At 49.9% G+C, this 21788-nt stretch overlaps 1 protein-coding gene across 4 annotated transcripts in view; it reads right to left on the bottom strand.

Moving 5' to 3' along the window:
- Positions 1-21788, bottom strand: part of BOD1L1 (biorientation of chromosomes in cell division 1 like 1) — a 64682-nt gene that overhangs the window by 1899 nt on the left and 40995 nt on the right. Inside the window, exons 14-26 of one of the 4 annotated variants that reach the window (XM_045284410.1) lie at positions 20566-20626; positions 17934-18004; positions 17167-17251; positions 15389-15468; positions 12865-12949; positions 12466-12539; positions 11128-11203; positions 11016-11050; positions 9318-9363; positions 5906-5955; positions 5734-5815; positions 5132-5306; positions 2282-2422 (exon numbers count right to left, since the gene is read on the bottom strand). In XM_045284410.1, the coding sequence (XP_045140345.1) occupies positions 2282-2422; positions 5132-5306; positions 5734-5815; positions 5906-5955; positions 9318-9363; positions 11016-11050; positions 11128-11203; positions 12466-12539; positions 12865-12949; positions 15389-15468; positions 17167-17251; positions 17934-18004; positions 20566-20626 (1061 nt within the window). Of the gene's footprint in view, positions 1-2281; positions 2423-5131; positions 5307-5733; positions 5816-5905; positions 5956-9317; positions 9364-11015; positions 11051-11127; positions 11204-12465; positions 12540-12864; positions 12950-15388; positions 15469-17166; positions 17252-17933; positions 18007-20565; positions 20627-21788 lie in introns of those variants that run through there. The other 3 variants (XM_045284409.1, XM_045284412.1, XM_045284411.1) reach the window with 3 other exon arrangements.

The following is a 21788-nucleotide window of genomic DNA, read 5'->3' as shown; positions in this document are numbered from 1 at the left end:
CACACACACACACACACACACACACACACACACACACACACGCCTTATGGAAAAATAATCTATAACAATGGCATTATGAACTCATGCAATTTAGAATGTAAAATTACATCAGAGGCTACAACAGACGCACTTATCTGTCTGTGTGTCTACACCGTCTATAAGAGGAGACGCCTTCAGTTTGCAGCATTGACGTCATCGCCTTGTCTCACTACTTGGGAGTCCATGCCTGCTGCAGGATGAGGCCTTCTCGCTGCTTCACACTCACAAACCCCAAACCCAAACCTCACTGCCATTGAGTCAATGGAGGCTCAAAGAGACCCCCTGTGGATTGCTGAGACTGTAACTGTTCACGGGAGTAGAAAGCCCAGTCTTGCTCCTGAGGAGCTGCTGGTGGTTTCGAACTGCTGACCATGCAGATCACGGGCCAACATGTATCTGCTATCCCACCAGGCCTCAGGCTTTGGCAAGGAGCCCCTGCACTACCCACCTGGTGAGCTTCATTATTAAGGCCCAGTTCAAAGGTAATGAATGACTTCAGAGACAGCCAACTTTCCTCTGAGAAGACCTATCTTGCTACGGGCTGCCAAGGCACGTTGCATTTTATACCCTGGAAGCTACAGCCAGTCTCTGTAAACAACACAGGGGAACCCAACAGAGATGATTTTCCCCCTCCATGTACCATCCGACAGAGACGCGCCTGGGACCCCGTCTATCATCTACAGGAGACGCGCCTAAACAACACAGGGGAACCCAACAGAGACGCGCCTGGGACCCCGTCTATCATCCGACAGAGACGCGCCTGGGACCCCGTCTATCATCCGACAGAGACGCGCCTGGGACCCCGTCTATCATCCTACAGAGATGCGCCTGGGACCCTGTCTATCATCCTATGGAGACGCGCCTGGGACCCTGTGCACTGGCATCACTGCTCCAGTGCAGAAGCAAGAGTGTGAGCACCGGCTGGGCTATGAAACAGGCTCTCGACAGCCTGCTGTCCACCAAGGTAGGAAGTCATACAGAACCGTTTCCACCACTAGCGTACTTTTCCAGGACGCCTTTCACGCAACAGTACTCTGCCCATCTCTGGAGGTGGGGGTGGGGCTAGGTGTGTGTGAACTGGCAGCTGCCATCTTCACAGCAGCTCGCTGCCAGGTCTTTCCCTTGAAAGGGTGTGAACGGCCAGCCTGCTGCACTTCTGGTGCACGGCACCACCGGGGGTGAGCCAAGACCGACACTACCTAGCAGTGGGCGCAAACACGGGGTAAAAGGAAACAGCAGGTGGAGAATACTTTTTTCTCCTGGGAAAAAAGCGCACGGAGTCACATCGAGTAATGTGCTGTAGCAGACGCTGCAGTTCTGAGATGATGTTACCTAGTGCTGACAGAGGCGGGAAAGCTGTGCTGTTAACAGCCCGTTCCTTGCATGCTATGTCCGAGGAAGACCATGGTGGCTTCCAAAGGGACGCCTGTTTACGGAGCAGTTTCTGGGAGTCAGCCAATGAGCTCAGCTGGCCGCATCTCCCCTCCCACTCAGTCCTGCCGAGTCAGAACCGGCACTTTGCCCAGAGGCTGAGGGGAGCTGCCTGCCTGCTCTCAGGGGTGGGAAGGGGACCCAGAGCTCTCTGTGGATCTTCCCTCAGGTCTACGATGGGGACACGCCCTGTAGCACATGGTGGAGAGGTGTGAATGAGTGGTCTACGCAGCAGGCAGGCAGGCACTGGAGCTTCCTTTCCCTAACTCAGGCATGACAAGGCCCACACACTGGAAGGCCACAGGGTTAGGAGGTGCCACAAACGGCTCTTTATACTGTGAGCAGGCTTTTCTTTTCGGATGCCGTGATGCACAGGAAGTCACGCGAGTGCCTGACTTTGAGGCCATGCGGCAGGGGAGGCGTCTTGAAGAAGGCAGGCTCAGAGGATGGGAAGGACCCGGTCTGCTGGGAGGCTGGTGGCGCACAAGCAAAGGCGGAGCTGCAGGATTCGGGCAGCCGGTGGGAGCGAGAGCTGGTGGGCCAGCCAAGAATACCCACTCTATCACCCTTCTCCTCCCTCAATGAACTCCTAGGGTGCTGAGGACCCCGAGACAGGCGCCCTTGGAGGAGACATGCCTGGCCCGGGGGGCGGCAGAGGGCCGGAGCAAGGCAGACACAAGAGGAGCTCTGCCTCTTTCTCTTGGAAACCAAGGGCCCCCAAGCCCGAGACAAGGTGGTGAGGCAAAGCACTTCACAGGGACGAGCTCTCTCTGGGGGGTTAACCAGGGCACGAGGGAAAGCAGGGACTTACCTTCCTAATGGGGGAGGTTTACTAACTTTCTCCCTGGTGGATAACTTCTCTTTTGCTAAGTTTTGGCGATTTCTGGGAGAAATTGTTTCTGGGCTGCCAAGTTTGCATGCTGCACGTGCAGGTGGGCCGCTATGATGCTTTCTGAAACAGATTATAGAGACACTGGGCAATAGGGAGGTGGAAGGGAGCCCTGGACACGCCAGGCCCGGGCTGACTCAGGAGGCCGAGGCAGCTCATGGGTGGGCTGGAGCCATGGGACAAAGGCCATTAATGTCACCCATGACCATTACTATCTTTGCATTTACTGTGTATGACATTTTATTGTGACTTTGAAAGAAGGGACAGAGGACACACAGGAAAAGAGAAAGCCCACTGCCCACTGATGGACATGATGGAGACTCAACCCCAAAGAGCTCATCAGAGTCGAGTTAGTGACCAAGATAGTCAAAGCAAAGTCACAAGGTGAAATGTCAAGGCCCAATAACTTGGTCCCAAGCGCCAGCTGCACAGGTGGCAGGTGGAGAGAAGGTCTGAAAGGATCTCGAGAAAGGCCTTGTTTAGCTGCAGTGCAGGTCGAGCTATACTGACAGGACCTGCAAAGGAAGGTGCTGACAACCCTCTCCTGGAGTCCTCAGACCACATCTGGGGCAGAACATTGCTTCTTCAAGTGGACAACGTTCAACACAGGGGAAAAGCGATGGCAAGGGGCGCAGCACCAGGAGAAGACCCGGAAGCTGCCCGCCAAGGTTCAAGAGGAAGACCCTCGAAGACCCCAAGAGCAGAAGCTACAGAGAGGCCAGCTCCTATGGGACCCATGAAGAGGATCCTGAGGAGGAAGTGGCTTCCCTCCCACCAGGAGGAGCTGAGGGGAGTGAGTGGTCCAGGGGCCAGCGGGCTGCTCGGTTAGTAGGACGGCTGAGCCTGACCAACCCTGAGAACCTGTGATGTTACGAAGACCCAGCACCAAACAATGTACACGATAAAGAGAAAAGGATCCATTTGTCAAGTGAGAGTTTCTAAAATACATTAAGAGCAAGCCTTCCTTGTGGAACCAGAGGAATCTAGTAAGGTTTACTTTAGAAGAGGGAACTTTAAAAGACAAACCTGCTAGCTGTTACTAGACATGAGTTGAAGAGGGCTAGAAGGCCTGTGGAACTTTCTGGGAGGGAGCCCTGGTGTACGGGGCTTTGTGGGGGGAGGCAGGGATTCTGGTGCAGTGGATGCAGCAATGCCCCCAACCCATCAGCAAGAATCTTGGGGGGGGGGGTTGTGAGCTACCCTAGCTGCCTGCCTGAAAAGCCAACATGGGGTGTCACCTTACCTTTAGCCATGTGAGTTCCTAAAGTCTCCGGGGGCAGGAAACCATGGCAAAAGCGGCTCACTATGTGCCCACTGGAGAGGTCAGAAATACACCTGGACGTAAATATCAGGTACTGTGATATTCGAGTGACAGGTGTTTTAAGCCACAGCATTGGAATAGATGTTGCTGAACTCGCTATGAACCTTGGATAAAGAAGTCACAGCAGATGACACCAAAATGAGCAGCCAGGGGATCATGCTACCAAAGGAGAATGGCCATTAGGATGAAGGGACATAGTGGACCGACATTTCCCAACACGTGGCAGAGTTACTCACTGGTGAGAACAGCTTCATAACTGAAGGGGAACTGGAGAAAAATCAGCAAAGACCCACCCACTGCCCTCAAGTTGAGATTCCGACTCAAAGCAGCCCCACGCACGGTTTCTGAGGCTGTAGCTCTGTGGGAGCAGATAGCCTCATCTTTCTCCCAGGGCAGGGCTAGTGGGATTGAACTACTAATCTTGCAGTTAGCAGTCTCACGCTCGTCTGATGGTGCCACCAGACTTCAATAATGGGGAGAATGGGTCAGATGTTTGCTTGAACAAAGGGAGACATGTTTCTCCCTGTTAGGGCTTTGTCAAGCCCCAAATGCAGACCAGGGCAGTGTTTTGGATTATGCATTAGGCTGCTAACCACAAGGTCAACAGTTCAAACCCACCAGTTGCTCTGAGGGAGAAAGATGAGAGCTGTCTGCTCCAGTAAAGTTCACGGTCTCAGAAACACTGTATAGTTTACTATGAGTCAGAATCCACTCTGTGACAGTGGGCTTGGTTTGGGTTTATGACTTTCTAAGAGGGGGAGAGCATTCACTGGCAACCCTAAACTCCTTTGCCCCGGAGCCATTTTTCTAGACTCTTGACTAAATGGTGGTCTGGGAGTATAGCTGTAGGGGAACACAGGAAACCGCTCCCGTGCCAGGACACAGCTTCAGTGCATCCACTGATGACCCCGCTCTGGCTAGATGTACCCGACAGAGCTGTGCCTGTACCTGTGTCCTCACTCGTACTACAGGGAGCTCCGAGGGTGCAGACCTGCTTCATGTACCTCTATGTCCACTCCTAAGGAGTTCTGGTGGCGCTGCTGGGTAAGCTCCGCACTGCTATCCCCAAGGTCAGCGGTTCAAACCCACAAGGTGCGCCTCAGGAGAAAGCAGCGGCTGTCTGTTCCCATACAGATGGACAGCCTGGGAAACCCTACAGAGGCACTAGGAGTCGGAATGGACAGCTCGGCACAGTCTGAGACAATAAAGAGAATGGGATCTACCCAACAGGCAGGTGCAACCCGACACAGACTCTGAAGTGATCCCCAGAGACGGTGAGGGGAGGGATACACGTCAGAGGCCTGAGAGCACGTACTGCCGCTGCAGGGTCATTGCAGGAGATGCCTGCTGTGGCTGCAGGTACCGACAGGGGAATCCCACAGAGCCGGCTGGATGCTGCTCTATCGTGGGAAAGCCGGCACAGCCCGTTAGAAGTTAGGTTCCCCCTTTACCTCTGAGCCTCCAGTCTCGTGGTGGATCGTGTGGTGGCTCCCGAAGGCTCCTCTTCCTCCTCTTCATCCTCTTCCTCCTCAGACTCCTGGTCCTTCTTGTCTTCAGTGGCAGCGGCGGCTGCGGCAGCCCCATCCGAAACGGATTTCGGGCGTTTTCTTTCTGGCTCTGAGGATTCTGTTCAAATACAGGGGTCACATCTGGGTTGAGCTGTTCCCATAGGCAATTCCATGCTCGGCCAGAGGCATGGGGTTTAGAGGAGCCAAGGATGGAACTGCGAGGCGGAAGGAGTGGTTTTTCCACTTCCTCTGTGTCCCAGCTCTTGCAGTTCACACTGTTTAACTTCCCCTCAAACACACGGGGCATCGTTTACTTAAGACAGCTCACAGCCAGCATTCAGGAACAACACACATGGACTCAGAAGCACCTGGGATGTCGCACTTCTGACATGGGATTAGAGCCATCCCGCACATATTTACTCAATGTGACTGTATGAGCTGCACTCACTCCATGGGCCCGTCCCTCAGGCAACGGACAACTCTTAGGAAAGGTGGCTGTGACGGAGACCCGTGGCTAAGCTCGGGCAGGAAGAACGGAGGCGTACCGGCGTCGTCTGAGGTGAGAGAGCGCTTGGGCTTCCTTCCTCTCCGACGCACACTCGCCACTGACTTTTCTTCCCCGTCCTCCTAGAAGCAAGACAATCGGTGATGACCCTGCGCCCCGGGATAATTACTGAGCTGCACAGGGAGACGTGTGACAAGAAAGGGAGCACTTACGTTGCTCATGCTCCTCTCTTGCGGGTTCACAGCGTCCTTGTTGGACTCGTCTGTAAGAAAGGGAAAGCACAGCCTTAGTATTTGCTGCTGGCTGCTGGCGCCGCTGAGATGGTTTTGACTCCTTCCTAATAGCCCGTGTGACTGAGAAAAACGCCCGCCCACCCCAGACGCTGAGTGTTCACAAGGGCAGGTTGTTCTCCTGTGGGGCCGCTGGGGGGGCCCTGCCTGCCCACCTTTCAGTCAGCGGCTGAGTGCAGACCACATGGGCTCCTTGTGCGTACTCAGCAGCATCAACTTGGATTCTCAACTACCTGACTTGCTGTCTGTGTGACAAGTCACTGTATATCAGTAGTTGTGATCACCATGTGCCAGTCACGCAAACGAGGGTCAGAAAGCCCAGCAGAGAGCCGACATCAGGATGTGGGTGAGGATTAGGTTCAGGCTCTCCGCAGTGAGCTGTGTGGTCTGGACAGATCGTGGAAACTCCCTGAGCCTCAGCCTTCCCGTGTGAGAAATAAGGAGTGGGGCTAGGTTACCTGCAGGGTCTCCTTTAGCTCCAGGGAGCCCAGTGGCTAAGAGCGGGCTGTGGACCACAAAACCACCGGGCTTGCTCCCGTAGACATCACAGCCTACGGAACCCACAAGCCCAGTTCTCCTCTGTCCTACAGGCTCGCCATGAATCAGAATCGACTCCACAGCAATGGGTTTGTTTTGTTAGGCTGGTCTCATCTCAAATGCGCTGAACCCGGAAAAAGAGCAGGAGAAAAGGGCCATCCATGAAGCACAGTGAGGAGGGGCCTTAGCCTGGGGCATATCTGTGTCCCCAGTCCACGTCAGAGACATTACCCTTCTATTGGGGAACACAATGAATCACCCCCACGGGGTATGGAGTCAGTCTACTGGTAGTCCTGAGCTCCCATCTACGGGGCAACTACAGAGCAGGAGATCTGAACCAAAGTCCAATGACCTCCAAATCCAGAACCTTGGGGTAGACTTCATTCAGATCTTCATGTAACCCTCCCAGTAGCCAGTCCCCATTCTGCGGTCAGGAAACGAGGCTCACATAACTTACTCACTTGGTCAGGGTCACAAAACTAATAGATAGGGTAATGGCTCGAATTCTTCTGACTCCAAATGTGTATGCCATGGAAATGAAAAAAGTGCTCAAGCTTTTAGTACTGCTAAAAGCTGCGTGGCCTCGACTTTGTACACTTGCTTTGTGTACATGCTACTGAGAATGCATCCTAGCAAGAAAAAGGAACTTAGGTCCAATGCCTGGTTTGAAATGAAAACGATGGGAGATAATGGCAAACACGCAGACAGGGTGGGCCTATTCTATCATTTCAACCTACGAATGATGAGCCCAGAACTAACTCGGAAGGGGGTAAGGTCAGAATTTTCCTGAGAAGGAAGGTTGACAAAGCCTTCTCAAGCACTCCCGACATGTCATCAGGAGACACTAGTCCCCTGGAGAAGGACATCATGCTTGGCCAAGCAGACGGTCGGTAAAACAGAGGAAGACTCTCAAGGACATTGACTGACCCAGCGGCCACCACAAGGGGCTCAAACATAACAACAACTGTGAGGACGTTGCAGGACCAGGCAGTGTTTCGTTCTGTCGTACATAGGGTCGTTATGAGTCGAAACCACGTGCCAGGCACCTAACAATAACGAAGATGTTGCTGTTATTGAGCGCCTTGGGGTCGGTTTTGACCCCTAACAACACTGTGCTCAAGAGAAGGAAACACTGCCCATTCTTGCGTCATCTCCACAATCTTTTCTGTTTTCTCTAAGCCCACTGTTGGCAGCCACTGTTGTCGATCGGATCAAGATACAAAGAAGGAGTTCATAATGTGATCATTGCCCGGACTCAGAAAACTAATGTCAAACAGCCATCCTAAGACAGTGAGAGGACTGCAAAACCGTGCTACTACTACTTACACATCACCATCTTGACGGGGCACGCACGTTACAGAGACTTCTTGTTGTACACATTTGACATAGTATAACACCACGCATGAAAACTGGTTAAAAACCAAACACCAGTAAAATCTCACCACTTAAAACAAAGACACATCATGATTTTGTAGCGATCAAAGAAAGCATAACTGCAGGATCACACACGGTTAAATGGATGTGTGAAAAAGATTTAAACCAACGTATGTGCTGTATCTTCCTGGTCAGAACATACACATTCCTGATGTGACCATGTATTACACTGGATCCAAAGACACTGTCACATGGATTTAGGTGGTGCATTTCCACCCTGTAAAGCCCATGGAGGGCTCTTCTTGCTTTGCATTCCAAACTCTGAACCAGGAACATAATATCCACCTTATTAGAAATCTCGGGAGGACCACCTAAACAGGTCATTGGGAATGCATCCACATCCCACTACCTAGAGACACGCAGCACCAACATTTTGATGTTGATGTTGATGTGTGAGTCACAAGAAGCTCTGGCTGTGATGGCTGAGGTTCACTTGGCTGGGCCATGATTCTCAGTGGTCTGGAGTTTTTGGTTGATGTACTTTGGCAGTTGTTACATGATGCATTCCTCCTCCATGTTTACAAAACGCCGACTTTCACCTAAAGTCCTGATCTTTGGAACCTACCACGTGGACATGTGTGAGTGAGGTGCTTCCATCTTGTGGATACTTTCAAAGTTCTGACCTTCTGAGGACTCGAGGTTCTTGAGGCCTTGTCCTTCCTAGTGACAGTGCTCACGGCATGGACAGCGCTCTCTCTCTCTCTCTGTATAGGCTCTGAGTTGTGGCAGACATTGCAGTGTGCACTATGTCCATAGATGGGATGCCTTCACTTCTCTCTGATGGCTGCCCCAGCATCTCAAGCCTCCAGTGAGCCCCTCACCAAAGGGAGGGTGCTCCTTCTGTCACTTGGCACTTATGGCATGACCACTTCCTACTCTCTTCCTGAAAGAAGCTTTAATCCCCTTAAGGACAGAGGTTGTTTTTCATGTTTATTTCAAGACTTAACTTTTAGCACCAATGATAAGTTCTTAGGTGAGAGTGAAAAGGTCCAGGTGGGTTCTCAGTGACAGCTCAGTGTTCCGTCCACTGGCAAAGCTCCACCTGCCCCCACCCCCGTCCTCTCTTCCCCTCCTCTCCCTGGCCATCCACCCCTTCCAGGGCTTGGGCGTCCTTCTGCAGGGGTGCTGTGCACGAGCAGGAGGTTGTGCTTTAAATGTTTCATCCCAAGACTGACTCAGGCCACAGGAAGAGTCAACAGGTGCAGTCTCTGCAGGGTAGAACCCCCAGAGGTGATGCCGACCCAGAGAGACCCAGTAGGACAGTGGCTTTTGCTGGGGATGCTTTGCCCTCAGGAAGAAAACAGAACACAACTCCCAGCAGCCAGCTTCCCTCACACCCAGGGGGCACGCTGCAGGTACATACCTGTTAGTATGGCTTTCACTCTACTGCTCGGGGGAGGTGGCTCTACCTAAATGTAAACAAACAGACAGAAACTGAGACAGGCACAGATTTCCAAAACATGGGGTAGAATGTCATCAAGCGCGACAGGAGACTTTAGGTCCCCTGTTTACTGTGCATGGAGTTCCTGGGTGGCACAGAAGGCTAAGTACTGGGTGACTAGCTGAGACGTTGGTGGGTCGAAACCACCCCGAGGCTCCTTGGAGAAGGCCTGGTCATATTCCAAAGGTCACAGCCTTGAACACCTGTGGAGCAGGGCTACTCTTCACACAGTGGACCGGCCTGAATGGGGTGTGACTTGAAGGCAGAAAATAAGGTGGTATGTAGAGGTGGTAACGTTCTCTGTCCCGGATTCAACGTAACAAGCAAATATAGATCCTCAGGCTTCTGAACACCCAGCCTGTCCACCATGAGCGTGAGGGTGGCAGTGAGGCTCCTTCTCAGTGACCCGGCTGCCACGCCAGGGTGGGGACAGGAGACATGCAGGAGGGCCACTATACTAATATTCCCTGACCCGTAACCACTGCCCACTCAGCACTTGCACCTATAGCCAGCACTTAAGTTTCACAACAGTCCTTAAGGACTGCCACCACGTGACAGCAGGGATGGGAGGCCTGGACGTGCCTGCCAGGGAGGTCTACGAGTCAGGGCAGATCTGAGGCCTGCCTGCCATTTCCTTTGTGGGAGGTCAGCAGACTCGTGCTCACGCTCCTTACAACGCTTTCAGTAAAAGTCATGCAACGAAACCTTCATACAAGGATTTCATTAGGTTTATATTTTAGGGACCAAGACAAAAATGCATAAAACAACTGTATGACTGAGGCTCTCTACTGATCAACATCAGTGTATACTTAATTCCTCAAATTAATTTTTTAAGAAGGCAGTAAAATGGAGATCCCTCAGTGATCTCCATGAAGAAACCATAATCTGAGAATCAGAAAAAGCAGGCATTTCTGACCCTCAGCCAAGCCTGCCTACCTTTATGTAACCAAACCCAGGCGGGAGGAGGGAGTCAGAATGGAGAACAAGTCACTCGCACATTGCTTTGAGGAAGAGATTACAAATCAGAAGGTCATTTGAATGGTGACTCAAAGTTTAGCATTTGATCTCCATTGACCCATTTAAATTTCTTCTTGCTTTTATTATTTTCTATTTTCTTTTTTGATTGAGTTTTTTTCTCTGGTTTATTTTGTTCTTGCTCGTTTTTTTTTTAAGTATGTTTTCCAATATAGGATAGGTAAATCCAAGATAGGTAAACCAATATAGCCAGCAACCACATTAATGGCTTACTGGGGGTATGGGAGGGAGGCTGGAGGGAAATAGGGACCTAGTAGCAACGAACAAAACAAGTAGGAAAATGTTCCGGAACTGAGTGTGGTGATGACTGTACTATTCTTTCTGATATGATCTAACTAGTGAAGTGCATGATATGTGAATTATATATCAATAAAACAATTAGAAAAATAAAAGTAAAAAATTTTAGCCTTTCAAACGGGAAAACTCACTTAGTTCAATGTATTAGAGGCTGCAGTCCAGGGCGGGGGAGGCAGGGGCTTCAAAATGGAAGGAAGAGAAGGACATTTCTGGAAGCCCTCCCTAGGACCTTTCAAAAAGGTCAAATTCAGACCCGGAAGAGTTTGTTATTTCTTTGCAATTACTTACCGTGGCAGCGCCAGGTTCTGCTTTGGAGTCTTCTTCTGAAAAACAACAGAAATCCCACTGAACGTTAGTGTGCAAACATCCCGGTGTGACCTGCACATCCACGGATACCTACTTGTTTTTGTCACAGTTTCCATGGGGTACTTCCGAGGTCTTCCTCGTTTCCTTTTCACAACCACGGGCTGATCTTCCTAAAGGGCAACACAGGATCATCCATCAAGCCAAACCTCAGCAACAAGCATTCCCATTCTCTAGTGCACACCTACGAGCCCTGGTGGCACTGGCGGGTCACTGTCGGATTGGTAACCACAGGGTCTGTGGTTCAGGCCTACCAGCCGCTCTGCGGGAGAAAGGTGAGGCCCTCTGCCAGAGAACAGACTTCCCCTCTCAGAAACCCTGCGCAGGGTCTCTGTGAGTTGGACTCAACTCAAGGGCCGTGGCTGTTCTACAGGAAGCTCACTTTCTCGGTGTGCTGTCTGCCATGTGTGAGCCACTGTGAAGTTGATGCTGACTGGCATGGTGACCTCACGAGTGAGCGCAGAATGGCACTTTAGAGGCTGCCCTGGCCGTGGAGCGAGTCCACTTGGCCCGCTGATGGGAGCAGACCACCAACCTTGGGTTAAGGCCACCCAGAGTCCCTACCTGATCAGACACAGCGCAAAGCACCATCACTGAGAAGTCCGGTGACCCAGTCTGAGTGCCTCGCTTCCCTCACTACAGCCCCCTCTCGTGAGAAAGGTGGGGCATGGGTGTAAGTTCACAGGGTCCTGAGAACTCTGGGTTATGAGACAACTCTAGCGTTTACTCTGTAACAGACAGGCCCTCCCTTAAAAGACAAACAGAGCCCCTGGGTCTCTCACAAAAGAATAAGAAAAGAGAACCTGCTTAAAAACTTGGCAAGCTCAGCGATGGGTCCTGCAGAAGAGCCAAAGAACAACTGGCTGGTGTGCAAGGTTGATTCCCAGATGAGTGGGCTCTGCCTCAGGTGGCTGCAGTTCGCCACCCTGCAGGATCCCTGCACATCTAAGTGGGAGCTCTCCACTCCTGCACCCTTTTGGGAGCCTGGTCTCAGTGCCTTGGTCTTTTGGGGCCCTGTCTTTGCCTTCTGCACTCCCATTCTGCCCCCATTTCAGCACTGCAGGCCTCCGGTCGGGGCCTGGCCTGCCAGTGTGACGCCGTTAAGGGCAGGACCCTGCCGCCAGCGCTTTGGGCTGACCACCTGGTCGTGACATAAGTGGGTCTCACACCAGTGCCTTGGTGAAATGAAGAGGGAGGGACACAGAACATCGCAGTGACACTGACCAGAGGCACTGTGAGGATGGTGCCTGCTGCACTGGAAATAAAAGGGGGCCACCAAAAGTACTAAAGTAAAACCTAACAGGTTTTAAGACATTTGTCCGTTGGTCTTATATATCATTCCCAACACGTAAAGAGGGAACGGCGTGCATCTTGCCTCCTGAGATTTCAGGTTGTCCTCTTCGTTCTGCTCTGTCTTCTCACCAGTGGCTTCACTGCTGCTCTGCTCATCTGCAGAAAAGGGAGTCAGCTTGCCGGGAGCCCCAGAGCACGCTGCACCGCCACCACAGCACCAAGGCAACGGCACCCCCGGCAAGTACAACACTGCCACCCTCACGCCCACGCCGCCCAAATCCAAAAGCCTGGCTTTGGTGAGCTGGTAAAGTAGCACCCTCTGGGGAGAACAAGGACCTCACGGCAAGTGATCCCCACAGGCTCCCAAAGCGCCAGAGAGCTGGTGACTGTGGAGTCAGCCAGCGGGGGTGCCTTTTCGAAGCCTCAGTCACTTCTTCTAAGAAGTGACCCAGAATAAGAGTAAGAATAAGAATAAGAATACCTCTTTCTTCTGTGGTCTTTGACATCATGCTGTTTGTCTTACAACCTGTCTCGGACAGTTGCTCTCGATCCCTGGAGCTCTCTCCCTATGGAGGTGGACAACAAGACAAGAAGTCATTGCCTCACTCCCCCTCCCCCAAGCTTTCCCCTCAACTTCAATAACACAGTTGTCTCTTATGATTGTCCACTGGGAAATGTTTCGAAAAAGTATCCATTACTGAGACTATGAAAACAGATAAGAATTTTGAGCCAGAAACCCTCAAAGTAAGATTCAACTCTCAGGTGGCAAGGCCATCCCCTCCCTGCACACTGGGCACCAGTCTTTCCCTCCCTCATCCTTGACCTTGGTTTTTTAGAGAAACTCCAAGGAGAGAACCAACATGAACTAGCAACAAAGTGTTTTTCCTTTGTGGTGGAAGGCAGGGCTGAGGGAGAAGGCACCAAAAGAAACCATCAGAAAGAAAGAGAGAGAGAGAGAGAGAGAGAGAGAGAGAGAGACTGACCGACCCACCCACTGGGGTCTCACTCGCTTAACAGTTCAATTATTCCCCCTGGCAAACCCAGAAGCTTGGAGGTTCAAGTCCACCCAGAAGCAGTCATCCACATCTGGAAAGGCCACTGAAACCCCACGGAACACAGTCGGCTCTACGGCGCGTGGGTCAGCTCCACGGTAACTGGTTTGTGGCTGGTAAAGATGGTTTCCCCCCTCTCAGATGGCATTTCATTACGTGCTCTGGTGAAGGTGTACACAGTGGCTGAGTGTCCCACTCAGCACCATCTGCACAGATTGCTCAGTGACAGTGGTTGCTTTCTCAGTTATTTCCACCCTGGGGATTTCGTTAGTGGCAAAGATACTTAGGACATGAAAAGCCAAACTATCTGCCTACCACTTTACTCATGAACAAAAATACATTCTTTTGGATTAATATTCAGAAGGGTCTAAAGTGAAATGCCCCACTGGCCTTCCCCTTCCCAATATCCAGTGCTAGGGGCAGAAGATGGGCTTCTGGCTTGCTTGCTACGGGAATGAACAAAGGTCCTTGTGAATACAAGCTAGAAACCAAGAACCCATGAGAACAGACCTGGTGAACATACTGCAACAGGACTGCACCCAGAGAGCTGGTCATACATCTATCATCGAGATCGGACCCCTCTTTCTCCCTCCACTTTCCCTACCCTCATGGTATTGCTACGCCCATTACTAGTCCCGAAGGGGTTATCTGTCCTGGATTCTGTGTGTTGAGAGCTCTTATCTGTACCAGTGCACATGCTCTGGTCTAGCTGGATTTCTAAGGTAGAATTGGGGTCATGATTGGGTGGGGGTGGGGGGAACATTCAAGAACTAGAGGAAATGCTGTGTGTTTCATCTGTGATAAACTGCACTCTAAGCCAGGGTTCCTTTTGGAGGGGCTGATGCAATGAAAAGTCGACTGACAGACTGCACATACAGCTGAGCAGAGAGAATGTCCATTTAACTTTTTAATAGGCTGAAATTGGGAAAACCAGCAAGGGGCCATTCCCTTGTCTGTATTGAGCTCGCAGCTTTTCCTGAAGCCCTTGAATACAATCACACACCTGACCATGACCTAGATGCTTGACTCCCTCATGGCCCCAGTGGCCACCTATGGTTACGGCTTAGCAGCGCTTACTTTCTTTCAGACAAAAGCAAGTTCTACTGTTTCTTCCCACCACCGCTGGTGCCCGAGGGGGCTCGTTTCGAAGGTACGCTTGGGAAAGCTGAAGCGCGTCTCCTGAGTAAGCAGTCCCGAGACTCAAGCTGTGCTGTGGCTCTCAGCTGTCGTCTCTGGAGGTGTTCTGGGCATGCGGTGAGTGCACTCAGGGCTGCGGGGGTGGGGGTGGGGGTGCGGGGGTGGAGATGGTGGGTTGGGGAGTCTCCTCCCTCATTTCAGCCAGAAGAGCTCCATTTTAATCTGTGGAATTCATGTGGCTGAAGAGTCACCTCCCACCGATTTCAAACCACTAGAGCAGATGGCACTGCCCTCTCTCCCCAAGCTGGCTCATTCCCTCAGAGCCACATTTTGGTCCCGTAAACATTTAGGCAGATTGCAGGGGGTGGCATGCAATTCACTTTCCTTTTTCCTGCTCTTATTTTTCTCGTATGTCAACATTTGGGTGCAGGCAAAAAGCACATCATGTTTTGGGGGAAAACAGTCTGGCAGACACACAAACATAAAGAAGTCAAGAACAGGAATGAATAGCTAACTCAGATGAAGGGGAAAATAGTATCTTACAAAAGTGAACAGCGACAGAAAAATGGATTGAACAAACGTGTGAGTAATAATCATATCTGAACTGTGATATTAACAGACGCCTGCAGTTTTAGAATGATAAAGTACAAGGTTTGTCTTCTGAGGGGGAGCCTAAAAAATATGCACCTTGAATAAGAAAGTGATTCTTACCAGAGATACACAAGGCAAAAGGCAAGGATGAAAATCAGAATAAGTACTCAGCTTGATACAACTGGGTTACCCCCAGGGCTCAGAATTCACTGGGGGAGACCCTACCTTTGCGCCTCGTGATTCGGTTTCTGGGCCAGGCCTCCGGGTGCTCTCTCTCCTGGACTCCGGAGCATCTGGACTATCATCTGCAGACCAGTGCGGACAGAATCACAAAGGGATAAAGGCTGAATGAAAAGGAAATTCTATGTAAGACAGCCCGAGACTCCTTTTCTAGGCTTATGACTCCATGGCATTTCAAGTAGTTCTAAAGGTATTTATAAGTGACAGAGACAGAACAGGGGCTACTGCCTGCTAAGGGAATGGACAAAGGAGACCCTATAAGAACAGGTGTGGTAAACACTTTAACCTTGAAGCCTGGCCCTGGGGAACATCTGAAATATCCTGATTTGGAGCTGGAGCCGAGAGAAATTTGGAAGAAACTATGCATGAGACCCAAGGATGGACTAAGCAACTAACCAGAAAGCTGTCTGACTGCCCTTTCGAAACTGTGCCTTTAGAAACTAGATGCCTCCTCCTTGACACGGCCTCTTCTCCACTCCAGAGGGGCTCCGATTTGCTCTTGAGGCAAATCTTATTTAGACTCCTGGTGTCCTCATCACAAGGGACGGCCCGCTTCATCTCTTTTGAAGTGACCTGATGCTTTAATGAAGCCAGCTTAACTCTTTGCTGCTGTGTGCATGTGGGTCTGTGAACTCGGCTTATCTCTGGCTCCTTAATAGTCACATGGGTAGACCTTGCTAGTTCCCCTGTGGATGACAAGTTCAGATGACTTAAGAACTGGTCACCGGCTTTCGGTCTCCTGAGGAAGAGCAGCCTCCACCCCCACCCCATCCCCGGATGCAAACGTTGAAATGACAAGTAACAGTACGTTCTATGGACAGAGTGTAAGGACAAACAACGTTCCCAGCAATACTTCGACATCCTGAACGAGGACCACTAAGAATGGTCACAGCAGAGTCATAACTTAAGACCTTGGGGCTCTGGACTCAGATTTATTTATGACTTAGGTGAGGGCTGGGCCTCTTGGAACCTTAACTTCCATTGTTGCAATGTGATGCTAACCCTCCCTCACAGGGAGGTGAGAAGATGAACTGAGACTGTACGGACACACGCTCCCCAGGCACCGTGGGGACTCGATACATGACTGGAACATAATCAGATATTGCTAACCAAAAGGGGCAAAGCAGACTATCCGTTCTACCCCATGTCTTCATTGAGTGAGTGTTTACCGTACGGGTACTGTGTTTACGCACGGTTTACGCACGGTCCGATATAGCAGCTACCCTTCACTGTGGCTATTTAAATTAACTAAAAGTAAATACAATGACAAATTGTATTTAGTGCCATTTCATGAGCTACATTCAGAGGATCAGTGGGCACATGTGTCCAGCGCCTACTGTACTAGACAAGCCAATGAGAGAAGCTGTGCCTTCCAGGCAGAAGGCTCTATCAGATGGCACTGGGACAGGTCAGGAGGAACCCACAGGACGGAGCAGAGGGGGCTGTCATATGCATATTTACAGAGCTCGACAGGACATCCATGGGCCACACAGATGTGACCCTCTGTGAGTTACAGAGACAGTATGGGCTTGTGTTAAGTTCCAAGGGATAGGTCTTCTGCGGGGACAAACCTCACTTCTTGATCAGGGGCCAGAAAGGGCTGTACAGGGGTCAGCCAGTGGGAAAGCACAGTGGTCCCTCCAAATGTGGGGAGTAAACCAGGACCCTCAGGAAATCCCCGCTGCTGGCCCACCGTGTGGGGGACATACCACGGTTCTAAAGAGACCATCTCAAACAGGAACAGAGATCTCACGTGTACCCACCCAGCTCATCCTCGGAAGAGCGATAGTGCGTCTTTCTTTTCCTTGTAGGCACAGGTCTCTCTGCCTCTTGGATCGAAACTTCAGCCTAGAATTATGAACGATCGGATTAAAGGCAACGAGAGAATCTGGATGAAGCCCACTGAAATGGGAAACATTCGCTTCTAGTCTCTGGAATGAATTTATAATGAACATTAACAAAATCTAGAATAATGCTTGTGGTGCCTAGATTCAGAGTGGGCTCATTTTGAAAGCTGGCGTCCTTTCTATAGATTTGAATATAAGTCCATATGAAATATCCAAATCTGTTTCTGGCTACATACTGGATATAGTTCAATAATCCTGAACGTTGAATTTTCCAAAGATACTTCTTCAACACTGATATCTCTGAAAGCCAGACATGTCCTGCCGCTGACAGCAGGCCCTTATTCAACTGGCAGTCTTTCCTCCTCCTGCGCAGCCCAGTAAGTAATGGTGCCAAAAGGCAGCAGCCTTATGAAAAAGTCCTGATTGTACCTCGGCAAAAAGGCTAAAAAATCTCTTAACATCTACCAACATATTATAAAACTGATAGGCAGACCCCTTAATATGAATGCAGCAAAGCAACATAATTACATATATCGCTAACTGGAAACGGGGAATAGGCTACTAAGCACCATTTCCCATTTAGCCATTGAGTATTTATTGGAGTACGCACTGCCTGTGTCCGCTAAGAAAGCCCTTTGTTATGTGCAGGTGGAAACACCACTGAGATTATAATGGAAACGCACCTCTTTGGGCTTTGCTTCAACGGTGAACCCTCTGAGAATTTCTGTGCGGTCTTTTGTCCCATTGGAAATCTCTGCAAAGAAGAATTCAAATATTTACTCATTCAAATACTCTCTTTTGTGGGGTGGGGAGAGGAAAGGAAGGAAACTGGATTCAGTCATTTGAATGACGTCCAGTTTTGTACATGGCACTGCCACGGATGTTTTAGATTGGTTTTTGGCAAAACCTCTAAATAGCAGATTCAGGGAAGCGTCTCTATTGCCTCTTTTGGAGATGAATAAATAGGCTTACGATGCACGTAACCTGTCTGGGGCCACAATGCTGACTTTACATAAAAAATAACCAAGCCAGCTGCTACGGAGTCACTTCTGACTCACAGTCACCTTACAGGACAGAGCAGACAGAACTGCTCCCTGGATTTCTGGGACTGGAAGTCCTTATGGGAGGAAACAGCCTCCTATTTCTTCTCCTTGGAGTGGCAAGTAGGCTTGAACTGCTGACCTGTGCCTCCAGGGCTCCTTGATTTTACACAGCAGACTTTAAAGGCAATTTCCCCCAGCCCGTGTCGCAACACAGTAGTAAGAAGGGTCCAAGGAGTCAACACATTAGCAAACATTCACAAATCTGACACTACCACATGGAAGTGACAACTGGCACACCTGATGGCTCACTGAGTAAAAGATAAACAGGTATCTATTAACTCTCCAACTCCACCCCTAGCGATATGAGCACAGAGCACATGTACTGGGAGATAGGTACGTGATCGCACACCAGAGCATTCTTTGTAATTAGGAAGAGTTGTGAAAGATCAAAATGTCTACCAACAAAAGTAGCAAAAAATAACTATGATAGGAGCCCTGGTGGTGTAGGGGTTATGCGTTGGGCTGTGATCTGGATGGTCAGCAGTTTGAAACCACCAGCTGCTCCGTGGAAGAGAGACTGGACTTTCTATTCCTGTAAACAGTCTCAGAAACCCACAGGGTGGTGGGTGGGTCACAGTGAGTCAGCATTGATTTGATGGCAGGGAGTTTGTTTTGTTGTTTGGAATCACACAGAATATTAACAAGCAATTGAAATAAAATAACAAGAACGATACAAATCAACACGACTAAATCTGAGAGCATAATGTTGAGTGAAAAAAATGAGACAAAACAAACTTTTGAGGAACCTGACCAGATCAGATAGCCAACTATAGTGAGCCTGAGTAGCTGAAACCTAAGTGGCCACACCATAAGGCCTCGGCCACACTGAAGGACTAAACCGCCAGTGAGTGCGGCAGACTAGTTCAAGGACGGGAAGGTGGAAGTCAATCTTTCACATGTGAAAAGACCAGTGGCTACAAGGGCCAAAGGGTGGCTGTGATGCAGTTAATTACTTAATATGGCACTTCTAGCCACTGCCTTCCTTTTGTGAAGTACTGTAAAATCTAGACTCTAGCACTTTTGCCTACAGCTGCATTTTGGAGCGAGTTATCTGTTATGAGGCAGGATGAAGGCGGGCTGTGTCTCTGAGTCCCTGCCTTATAAATAACAGGGTGTGACTCAAGTTACCACCCTTAGCTTCCCAGGTGGTGTGATCTGCAAGATTAGTCAATAGCTTGACTTGATGCCAATGGATATTTGGGATTCGTCAGCGTCATAATCATTCTGTGACGCATTGCAGCAAACTACAACACCTTGGGATGTGTGGGAGAGTACAGAGGGGAGGAGGGGTGGCTGTGAACAGGCTCAATGGAGTGGAAAAGCATTTTGGAAAAGTTGGCCATTTGAGATATCATTAGCCTCCACCTCACTGCGATCAGTCTTGCATTGATCCTTCTAAAAGAAATTATTTTTGCACAAATATACTATATTTCAAAACATGAGGGAGTTTCAAAAAATTTGTGGAGAAATTACATGATCTCATAGCTACATTCCCCCACAATTTGCTTGAAGTTCCCTTGCGTATGACAGAGGTGGGGAGAGACCCATGGGTGCTTACAATAATCTCGGCTTTTCTTCTGATTGGAATATGGCACAGCAGGAAGACTGAGATGCTGTAAAATGAGATCTGACTCCCGAGCGAGTTTGCCCCCACTCTAGTTTGCCCACACCTACTTTGCTGCACCACTGAGACTGCCTGCCGGGAGGGAACACCACTCACAGTTGAGTACTTGGCATTGAGCTACTAGATGTCTCCTCCGTAATGGACTGAGCTCGTGTAAAGCAAACCCAACCCAGCTGCCACCGACTGATGCACTCATGGCGGCTCCAAGTGTCTCAGGAAGCACTGTTCTCCACAGGACTTTTAATGGCCGGCTTGTTGGGAGAAGCTTTCTAGTTCTTTTGGATAAGGCACCTCTGGGGGAGTCACACCTCTACCCTTGTGCTTGGCAGCTGGGCACATCAACGTTCACACCCACAAAGGTCAGGCATCAAGTGCAGGTTGCATGAACTGGGACAAGTACCTTGACCTCTCTAAGCCGTAGTTTCCACGGCTGCAGGCATGATACTTTCAGGGCTCACCTCCCTGGACCCCGTGAAGGATGTGAAAGTTTTCAGGGTCCTCAGCATAGGGACTGGCACATAGAAGTCACTACCAAATGGCAATTGAAAATTAATATTGAAATGATTATTCTGAAATTCACTAACTTACCTTTTTTGTCATAAGATTTGCTATGGATTCCTTCATTTGTTCTTGAGTCTGAATTTTTGACCTAAACATACAATATAAAATGTTATTTATGAAAATTATTGACAAAAGCTTGAACCCAGGAGAATGAGAAAAACAAAAGGCAAAGTGAGTTACACAATCTGGCTGTCTCCCTGAGCAAATGCCCCAAACAGCTGGCATACAGAAGCCCAAGGGCATCTTTGTCTCCCAAAAGCTCAGGTTAACAAGTTGTCCCCCACTCTCCTTGCCTTTAAAATAGTTATGGAAAAAGAGTAGGAAGCAGGAGAGACAACCATTTCCTGGAATTCCACTCACCCTTCCCTTTCCATCCCCCAAATCCTTCATGATTTTGTTTAAAACTCTGAAGGCAGCTGCCATAGGTTTCCTGTCTGTTGCAAACCTCGTCAACCCTCCTTTACGTTGTAACTGAAGGGAAAGTCTCCGACCTTCCTGGGGCTGTTCTGAGTTGCTCAGGCTCTTGGTGAGCCCATGTGTGCAGAGAACTGATGCAGGGGGATCCCAAGGCTGTGAACTTTCAGAAGCAAAGTTGGCCTTTCTTCTTAGGGGTCTCTGGATGAGTTTAAAGCTCTAGCCCTTGGGTCAAGCGGCCCAGTACTTAACTAATTGCACCATCCTGCAATACTCCGATTCCTAGATATAAAGCATCCTGCAGATCTGGAAAAGGAAGATAGTACCGGGAGGGGGAACAGACAGCTACTTGGGAGTTCAGGGGAGGGAGCCAGGTGCAGCCTCCACGAGGCTGCAGCCCTGTTTAGAACCTTTTAGAACTGCAGTTCAACCAGGTGGGGCCTTCTCCTCTTTGTTATTCAGCAGACTGTGTTCAAGGGGTTGTCATAAAAGTTCAAGGAAAAATGAAATGAAAAGATAATGGTATTTGTCCACAAACTTTTTGAAGCCCAAGAGCATATGGACAGAGCGAGGCGACAAGCAAGGCACTCCGAGCTCCTCTGAGGGCACTGGGAAGAACAGGCTGCTTGTGATTTCTCAGCATTCAGTAAGATGCTACTGCATTGTGGGGGGTGGGGGTGGGGGTTGTTGAGGAAATCCCTTCAGACATTAAAGGGATTATGAGGGCTCTGTCTGAGGAAAAAAAAAATCTATGTACACAATGTTGATGGTTCAGTACCTTCAGACAAGCAATCTAACAGCATCAAGGCAACTCCAATCTGTCAGCGAAAATCGGT

Source organism: Echinops telfairi, unplaced genomic scaffold (assembly GCF_000313985.2).
Source record: "Echinops telfairi isolate 266 unplaced genomic scaffold, ASM31398v2 ScPeMD7_7468;HRSCAF=8506_2, whole genome shotgun sequence".
In the NCBI taxonomy this organism is placed as follows: domain Eukaryota; kingdom Metazoa; phylum Chordata; class Mammalia; order Afrosoricida; family Tenrecidae; genus Echinops; species Echinops telfairi.
The sequence above is the reverse complement of the archived record's forward strand: the minus strand, read 5'-3'. Positions and strand labels throughout refer to the sequence as shown.